The sequence below is a fragment of the Engraulis encrasicolus genome, chromosome 9, assembly GCF_034702125.1.
Source record: "Engraulis encrasicolus isolate BLACKSEA-1 chromosome 9, IST_EnEncr_1.0, whole genome shotgun sequence".
Taxonomy (NCBI): domain Eukaryota; kingdom Metazoa; phylum Chordata; class Actinopteri; order Clupeiformes; family Engraulidae; genus Engraulis; species Engraulis encrasicolus.
The window spans coordinates 2,469,794-2,479,793 of NC_085865.1; the positions used below are offsets into that span (position 1 = coordinate 2,469,794).

At 48.0% G+C, this 10,000-nt stretch overlaps 1 protein-coding gene across 1 annotated transcript in view; it reads left to right on the forward strand.

Annotated features, from left to right (window-relative positions):
* The window catches only part of ncoa2 (nuclear receptor coactivator 2), a 111,724-nt gene that overhangs the window by 92,467 nt on the left and 9,257 nt on the right, over positions 1-10,000 (forward strand). Inside the window, exons 20-21 of the mRNA XM_063206385.1 lie at positions 3,258-3,335; positions 7,001-7,745. Coding sequence (XP_063062455.1) covers positions 3,258-3,335; positions 7,001-7,745 — 823 coding nt within the window. The remainder of the gene's footprint in view (positions 1-3,257; positions 3,336-7,000; positions 7,746-10,000) is intronic.

Below are 10,000 nucleotides of genomic sequence, written 5' to 3' on the forward strand. Positions count from 1 at the left end.
GGCAGGCAGGCAGGCAGACAGACAGGCAGGCAGACAGACAGGCAGGCAGACAGGCAGGCAGGCAGGCAGACAGGCAGGCAGACAGACAGGCAGGCAGACAGACAGGCAGGCTGACAGGCAGGCAGACAGGCAGACAGGCAGGCGGGCAGGCAGGCAGGCAGGCAGGCAGGCAGACAGACAGGCAGGCAGACAGGCAGACAGGCAGGCGGGCAGGCAGACAGGCAGACAGACAGGCAGGCAGACAGACAGGCAGGCTGACAGGCAGGCTGACAGGCAGACAGACAGACAGGCAGGCAGGCAGACAGACAGACAGACAGGCAGACACAGGCAGGCAGGCAGGCAGATAAGCAGACAGACAGACAGACAGGCAGGCAGACAGTCAGACAGGCAGGCAGGCAGGCAGGCTGACAAGCAGACAGACAGGCAGGCAGGCAGGCGGGCAGGCAGGCAGGCAGACAGGCAGACAGGCAGGCAGGCAGACAGGCCGGCAGGCAGGCAGGCAGGCAGACAGGCAGGCAGGCAGGCAGGCAGGCTGACAAGCAGACAGACAGGCAGGCAGGCAGACAGGCAGGCAGGCAGACAGACAGACAGACAGACAGAAACTCAAAGCTACATACAGTGCCCTCCATAATTATTGGCACCCCTGGTTGAGATGTGTTTTTTAGCTTCCAATTATTTTATTTTTTTTCTAAATAATATGGGACCTTAATGGAAAAAAAGAGAAAAATCCAACCTTCAATACAAGTGCATTTATTCAGTGGGGAAAAAATCCCACATAAAGAAATAATTATTTGACATCAAATAATGTGTGTCACAATTATTAGCACCCCTGGTGTTAATATTTTGTACAACCCCCTTTTGCCAACAAAACAGCACCTAATCTTCTCCTATAATGTTTCACAAGATGGGAAAAGACAGAAAGAGGGATTTTCAGCCATTCCTCTTTGCAGAATCTCTCTAAATCATCCAGAGACCTGGGTCCTCTCCTCTGTACTCTCCTCTTCAGCTCACCCCACAGGTTCTCAATGGGGTTGAGGTCAGGGGACTGAGATGGCCATGGGAGGAGCTTGATTTTGTGCCTGGTGAACCATTTCTGTGTAGATTTGGCCATATGTTTAGGGTCATTGTCTTGCTGAAAGACCCAGTGACGACCCAGCTTCAGCTTTCGGGCAGAGGGCAACAGATTTTGATTTAAAATGTCCTGGTATTTCAAAGCATTCATGATGCCATGCACCCTAACAAGGTTCCCAGGGCCTTTGGTAGCGAAACAGCCCCACAGCATCACTGACCCACCCCCATACTTCACAGTGGGTATGAGGTGCTTTTCAGCATGCGCATCTTTCGTGGTACGCCAGACCCACTTAGAGTGTTTGTTGCCAAAAAGCTCAATCTTGGTCTCATCTGACCAAAGCACACGGTCCCAGTTGAAGCCCCAATACCGCTTGGCGAACTCCAGATGCTTGCGTTTATGATTGTGAGTGAGGAAAGGTTTTCTCCGTGCATGCCTCCCAAACAGCTTGTTGGCGTGTAGACAGCGCCTGATGGTTGATTTGGAGACTTTGTGACCCCAGGATGCTACCATTTGTTGTAATTCTGTAACAGTGAGCTTTGGAGATATTTAGATTTCTCTTACCATCCTCCTCACTGTGCGTGGTGGCAAAATAAACTTGGGTCCTCGTCCAGGCTTGTTTACCACTGTTCCAGTTGTTTTGAACTTCTTAATTATTCCTCTCACAGTGGATATGGGCAGCTGCAGTTGAGTGGCAATCTTCTTGTAGCCTCTGCCTGACCTGTGAAGGTCGACGCACATCTGCCTCACTTGTATGCTGTGTTCCTTTGTCTTTCCCATGTTTAAGAGTGGATAAGAGAAATGGCCTCGGTGTCACGTCATATTTATACCCCAGGGAAACAGGAAGTGATGAATTACTAATTAAATGTTCCTACATACTCTGGTAAACTTTGTAAACTACTGTAGAAATGACAGAAATGCTTCAATTATATTTATTTCCTGGGAATTGTTAAGGGTGCCAATAATTGTGGAACAGGTGATTTAATGAAAAATAATTATTTTTTAGTCAGGGATTTTTTTATTTTCTTACAATTCATTTGAGTTGAAGGCTACATTTTCCTACAATTTTCAGTGTGACAGTATTCTTCTGCAATAAACACTGAATTTATTTTAAGGCTTTTAACACATCTCAACCAGGGGTGCCAATAATTATGGAGGGCACTGTAGATGGGAAGGTAGATAGTCAGATAGAATGAATGTCCAATACAAAACAAAAAAGTCACCAGCAAGGACAGAGTACGGAGGAAAGGGCACAGTAAGTTCAGAGAAATTAGTTGCGCCCTCTACTCTACTGTACTATTAAACTGTGCTGCGGTTGTTGGCATCACTGCTGCCACCTGGTGTCTGTGAGGGGAAGTGCTCGCTGACCTCATTAAGGACGCCCGTCCCCGTTACCCCCTTACCGCCTCTTACACAAGTTTCATGAATGAGATAAAAAAGAGAAACACATTTCTTTCAAGTTTTTTTAGTCTCTTGAGCACAATGAAAGTCAGTGACTGTACATATTCATAGACATTGTTAGGACCCAGCTCATTACGGGAAGCAGCATGACAGGGAGACGACAACAAAGTACCATTAAATTAGCATTTATTAAGACATATACCAATAAGAACACAAACAGTACATGTGTCCAGGGGAAGTTTGGGTGTATGTGAATGATAAATAAATAAATAAATAAAACACCAATAGCTACTAAGACAGTCAGATCACATTACTTAGATTGCATACAAAAAAGCAACACAATGTCATATTATATGCAACATACACCACAACATTACATAAGGTCTCCCTACACCGTCTGACCCCTAAACCACGTCTTCAAAGCAGTGGCACTCTTCAACCTCCAGGGAGCACTGGAGGACCTCACAACATACTGTATGCTTCATAGACTTGCATATTAAAGTTGTGTTTCTATCTTCTCTTCTCTTCTCTTCTCTTCTCTTCTCTTCTCTTCTCTTCTCTTCTCTTCTCTTCTCTCCTCTCCTCTCCTCTCCTCTCCTCTCCTCTTCTCTTCTCTGCTCTCCTCTCATCTTCTCTCCTCTATTCCCCTCTCATCTCCTCTCCTCTCTTCTCCTCTCCTCTCCTCTCCTCTCCTCTCCTCTCCTCTTCTCTTCTCTTCTCTTCTCTCCTCTCCTCTCCTCTCCTCTCCTCTCCTCTCCTCTTCTCTTCTCTTCTCTTCTCTTCACAGAATCGTCAGCCAGTTATGAGTCAGATGCCTGGAGTGTCAAACATGAACCTACCTCTCAGACCCAACGTACCCAACACGGTTAGTAGACATATACCCAACGTACCCAACACGGTTAGTAGACATATACCCAACGTACCCAACACGGTTAGTAGATATACACCTCTTAGACCTGAATTAACCAATCAAGTTAGGAGACATATACAGTACCTTCCAGACCTGAATTAACCACATCATTGGACATATACCTCTCAGGCTCAAAGTACGCAATCACATTAGTGGACAGACCTAAATGAACCAAACTCATTAGTTTACACACACTACAGTACACCTTTCAGAGCTAATAAATAATCGTATTTGTGGATATACAATCCCTCCAGGATTTTGCAGGCCTATTGACATAAGGAACTATTCACATAAAAGCTTTTATGCCCCCTTAAAAGTATTTTATCCCCCCTTATTTCAAAAATATTCATATGTAAACCAGCGGTGTAGTCTACTTTTTTGAAGTGGGTATACTGTATATTTGAGCATTTCTTTAAGTGGGTATACTGTATATATTTGTGCTATTCAAAACAATGGATCAATCAATTTTAAGTGGGTATACTGAAATCCCTGAAATTTAGAAGTGGGTATACTCCGTATACCCGCGTTCTACGTAGACTACACCACTGATGTAAACAGCTTAAAATGTTTGCTTTTCACCAAACCAATACTGTTTTCTGAAGTATTAAATAGCTTATTCAAGACCTCAACTTGCAAATTCTGCTTATTGAAAAAAAATCACAAAAAAGGGAACAAAATCTTTGAGATTTTTTCAGTTTTGCCTGGGCCTACTTGTGGCCTGCTTACTTGTGGCTAGTCACAATATCTCCTGTACACCCCTCAGATCCACACGATCCAATCAGTTTAGAGGACCTACCTCTCACAACCAATCAGGTTAGAGGACCCGCCTCTCTAGTCTAAAATATCCAATCAGGTCAATGGACCCTCCTCTCAGACTCTAATGCCGTGTACAGACCAAGAGCGGACGGAGCGAATGAAGCGACGGAAGTCATTATTTCTTTATGGAGGGCACACGACCTACCAAAGCGAATTCGCCAGGAGCGAAGCTTCTTGCGTGACCAGAGCGAATTTTGAAGATTAAACTAAATCTAATCGCAGGCGAATTCGCTCTGATGCTGTTCGGCGAAAACCAATAGCAATGTTCATATCTCCGAATGTCCCAGGCTGTCAAGCCAGAGCCGTTATGTGATTAGCTGAATCAAACATGTCAATGCTGCGTCTGGAGCGAATACAGCGAATTCAAGGCGAAACTTCTTCTACTACCCACGCTACCAGGCAGCGTAGTTCGCTCCTGGTCTGGACACGGCATAATGTGGCTTCTCTCGGCCCGCTCATTCTGACCACAGAGGCTGTTTTCAAGACGCATGTGGACATTTACAACACCTAGGGTCGTGCTGAATACCCTGTTGTGTGTGGAGACCTTGCGCTGTTCTGCCAGACAAAAACATTGTTGCCAGTTGTATAATTGATCGACCATCCATACCAAACGGTACCAAAGCATACCTGGAAGTCTGTTTTTGCTACGTTGCGGCCAAAGAATTTGTTCAACCAGGAAACCACTGAATTTAAAGACTCTGCTATACCAAAGCATCATACTTTTTCCCCCAACTTTTTGCGACCCATTTCCACTGAAGGCAAAGAGTCTGCTGAGTGTAAGCGTAATGATTAGCACTTGATTAAACGTTACCAAGGGTCTTGATTAAGGGGAAAAGAGTACTCTGAATCTGAAGTGTGTACCTCTGAACGCTCAGTTAAGTCATTAAACCCCTGTGATGTGTTATGCCTGAGGTATGTTAAGTGGTTAGAAAGAAAACAAGAATGATTTAAAGGATTTCAGAGTGCGACCCTGAATATTGACATTTCACTGTCTCCATTGTGTGTGTCAGAGAGAGAGAGTGTGTCAGTGCAGGTTTGCTCCACCATAAAAGCATTCTTCACGTCAAAGCAATTAGGAGAAACATCTACAGTGCACATTGAAGACCAGATGGTTCAATCCGGCCCCAGAGGAAAAAAAACTAAGAATGTCAACAAAAAAAAGATGTAAATCTCTAGCCCATTACAAAGTTGCTGTAGGTGTCTGAGGTCTCAGAAATTTGATATTTTTTTTGCTCACATTTACAGTCAATCCACCTTGAGATGAGTGACTAGCAATGTGATCCCGACATTTGTGATTTTTGCCATCACATTACTGGCCCGACCCGCTTGAGATCAAATTGGCTGTCCGTGACCCCGGAACTGAAATGAGCACAAAAACAAATTTGAAAGACTTTGACAAATGAGGGTGTAACATAGTGAAATGTTATCCTACAACTTCCTTGGCGGAGGTCTGCTTTCTCTGAGTGCATTTCTAGCTTTACTTTACGGTACAGTTTCCATACGTAATTACTGTGTACTTTCTGGGTAACAACAGGGTAACAGAGAGAAGCTATATGGTACCTAACGGGTAAAAAAGGGGTAATTTCAAAGTAAATACTATTAATTGGGTAACAGTTGGGTAACAGAGAGAAGTTACATGATTAGATTCGTAAAATACGCAGTAGTTTCATAGTAATTGTTGAGGTATGTGTATTACATGATATTTACTTTGTTATTACCCCCTTTTTACCCTTTAGATACCATCTAACTTCTCCCTGTTACCCTGTTGTTACCCAGAAAGTACACAGTAATTACTTTACCGTAAAGTAAAACGTTACCTCTCATGCTTCTGTGTGTGTCTGTATCCGTCTCTGTGCCTGACTGGTCCTCCTAACTAATATCTCATTCTTTTCAAACTCGGTTGTCGGTAGTCCCGAGTTCATTCTCCCTACATCCGTTGTAAAATGCGTTCTGTTGCAACAGTTGGGGACAATACAAATGTCTGAAAACACTAACGTTAAACGAACTAAGAGTACACAGAACTGCTCCGAGTTTGTGGTTCGGAACCCCGATCTGAGTAGCCATTCTATTGCCCTTTCCCGAGGTGGAGGTCGGAGTTTCCGACTACCGAGTTTCAAAAGAATGAGCCATTACTGGTCAAAACTATCATGTGTTCAAATGAAATACTATTTCTTATGCTTCTGTTTGTGTGTCTGTCTCCGTGTCTGTCTGTGTGTCTGTACCTCCTCCTCCTTCTCCTCCTCCTCCTCCTCCTCCTCCTCCCTCAACTCCTCCACCTCCTCCTCCACCACCTAATCCTCCTCCACCTCCTCCACCTCCTCCTCCTCCACCTCCACCTCCACCTCCTCCACCTCCTCCACCACCTACACCTACCCCTCCTCCGACATCTCCTCCTCCTCCTCCTCATCCTCTTCCTCCACCTCCTCCTCCTCCTCCTCCTCCTCCACCACCACCTCCTCCACCTCCACCTCCTCCACCTCCTCCTCCACCACCTTCCACCACCCTCTTGCCACCAACCTCCTCCTCCTCCTCCTCCACCCTCTTCCCACCTCCTCCTCCTCCTCCTCCTTCTCCTACTCCTCCACCTCCTCCTCCTCCTTCTCCTCTTCCTCTTCCTCATCCTCCTCTTCCTCTTCCTCTTCCTCTTCCTCTTCCTCCTCCTCCTCCTTCTCCTCCTCCTCCCCCATCTCCTCTTCCTCCTCCTCCTCAACCTCCTCCTCTTCCTCCTCTTCCTCTTCCTCATCCTTCTCCTCCCCCTCCTCCTCCTCCTCCTCCTCCACCTCCTCCTCCACCTCCTCCAGCAGGGGACCATCAATGCCCAGATGGCGGCCCAGAGGCAGCGTGAGATCCTGAATAACCACCTGCGCCAGAGACAGCAGGTCCAGCAGCAGCAGCAGCAGCAGGCCGCCGTACAACAACAACAACAACAACAACAACAACAACAGCAGCAGCAGCAGCGGACCCTGGCCATGAGGGCCCAGGCACAGGGGCTCACGCTGCCCCCCAACATGGCGGCCGCAGGGGCCCTCGGCCCCCCCCGGATGCCCCAGCAGGCGGGGCCCCAGCAGGGCCAGCAGTTCTCCTACCCCCCCAGCTACGGTACGGCTCCCCCCAGCGGGCTAGGCAGCGCAGGCCTGGGGGGCACAGGAGGCCTGGGGGGCGCGGGAGGCCTGGGGGGCGCGGGAGGCCTGGGGGGCGCAGGAGGCCTGGGGGGCGCAGGAGGCCTGGCCTCCCCCCCACCTCCTCCTCCTCCACCTCCTCCCTGCTCCACCAGTCCTTTCTCGCCGGCCTCCCCCAGCCTGCCCCTGCCCCTGCAACTGCTCCATAATGCTCCTCCTTCGATGGCTCCCCTCTCCTCCTCCTCCTCCTCCTCCCTGCATGGCACCTCCTCCTCCCTGCATGGCACCTCCTCCTCCTCCTCCTCTGCCTCCTCCTCCTCCGCGATGGCTCTGGCTAGCCAGGGGATGGTGGTCGGCATGGCGACTGGACACTATGGGGCCGTTATGAGCCCCCACATGCAGCACACTGCCTTTACCTTCCCCAGCTCAGGTATTATACTATCCCTCTATCCCTCTCTCTCTATCCCTCTATCCCTCTCTCACTGCCTTTACCTTCCCCAGCTCACGTATTATACTATCCCTCCGCCCCCACCCTCTCTCTATCCCTCTCTCTCCCTCTTTACCTTCCCCACCTCAGGTACTATACTATCCCTCTATCCCTTTCTCTCTCTTACTGCCCTCCGCCCCCAAACTCTCTCTATCCCTCTCTCTCTCTCTTTACATTCCCCACCTCAGGTACTGCCCTCCGCCCTGCCCTCTATCCCTCTCTCTCTCTATCCCCCTCTCGCTCTCTATCCCTCTCTCTCTCTCTCTTACTTCCCTCTGCCCCCAACCGCTCTATCCCTCTCTCTCTCTCTCTCTATCCCTCTCTCTCTTACTGCTCTCAGCCCATGCCCTCTCTATCCCTCTCTCTCACTTTCAGTTCCCCACCTCAGGTACTGCCCCCCCTGTACCTCTCTCCCCTTCTCTCTCTCTCTCTCTCTCTCTCTCTCTCTCTCTCTCTCTCTCTCTCTCTCTCTCTCTCTCTCTCTCTCTCTCTCTCTATCCCTCTCTCTCACTATCCCTGTCTCTCTCTGTCCCTATATACCTCTCTCTCTCTATCCCTCTCTCTCTCCCCTTACGTATCTCTCTTTCTCTCCTTATTTTTCTCTCTCTCTCCCTTTATATCTCTCTCTCTCTCTCTCTCTCTCTCTCTCCCCTGTGCTCCTCATCCCCTGTTCCCCTGTCTGTGTGCTGCTGTCCGTCGTCCATCCTCAGTCCGCCACCATCTCCCCTGTTCAGCCTCGTCCAGAGAACACATAGGGTCTTTCTCAAAGCCTAGGCCAGTGTCCTTCCAAGTGTATCAGCCCAATTAGTCACGCCCAGTGATTGGATACTTTTTGGTGAACTCTACAGAATATCCAATCACTGGGTGTGACTAATAAAGGGTATCCAATCACTGGGCGTGAGTAATTAGGCTGATACACTTGGAAGGACACTGGCCTAGGCTTTGAGAAAGACCCAATAGTAGCTCACCGCTGAACTCCGCATACGGGGCAATACTGTTTGTTTTGGGGTGGGGGCCTCAGACATCAGGTGGTACAACCACAGCTAATGCCCATAAATATTAATTCGTAATTTGGTAATGATAAAATGATAAGATAATGTGCTTCCACTAAAAATAGTAATCCACTAAAGCATAATATATATTCCACTAAAACAAATAAGCAAAAAATGAATCCATACTTTAGTGGCAGTAGCTGTGGTTGTAGCACCCTGACCTGACGTGTGCTGCTAATACTAAAACATCATTGACCCCTGTACCTCGCCTGGCTATCTTGACCCCTGTCCCCAAGTCACGTGCGGAAAAGTTCAGAGCCCGGTATGAACACGGGCGGTTCGCAGACAAGCACTTTAGTGCCGAACGTAACAGGGCACCGGCACCGGCTCCATTCTGGTCAGCCTGAAAACCCTGAGAGTTTGGCCTGGCATTGGCATTGTCAACCCATTTGTCCCAGACAGATGCAGACAGCATGTGTAGCTCGCTCACGCTCATCTTCTGCCCAACAAAGCAAAAAGGCAGTAACAGCAGTGTTAGTGAAAAGGAAATATCTGGCAGGACATTCACTTTCTCAGTCCGGTCTCTCTGGCCCTGTGTCTCTGCAAATCACATCTTACTGATCACATCATCCTGCTGAAATGGGAGAATTACATTGAGCAGTGGCACATATGGGGAGGATGTAATGGGCGTAGTGTAGTTGCAATGTGCAGTGGCAGATTGTTCAGTACCAATTTGATCCACTAGGGGGCATTACAGGTTCACAAATAGGCAGGCTGACAGTGCCAGGGCTATGGTAGTGGCATATAAGGCCTTGTTTAGCCAGATCATGTAGTTTCACCAATAAAACGTATATTTATAATGTTTTATGAAATCTTAGAGTTCACTTCTAGTTTATGTAACGGTATATTATTCAGTTAATCAAACGTCTCCAAACACACTGACTATATACATTTTCACGTTGATTGACACGAAGGGCTGGCCAATCAGGGACTTCGGGACTGTGTGTGTGTGTGTGTGTGTGTGTGTGTGTGTGTGTGTGTGTGTGTGTGTGTGTGTGTGTGTGTGTGTGTGTGTGTGTGTGTGTGTGTGTGTGTGTGTGTGTGTGTGTGTGTGTGTGTGTGTGTGTGTGTGTGTTTTCCTCCTTATCCCCTCCACCTGGCTGTTAGCATGGCACTAACCTGCATGTATAGCTGTCCAATGCTTGC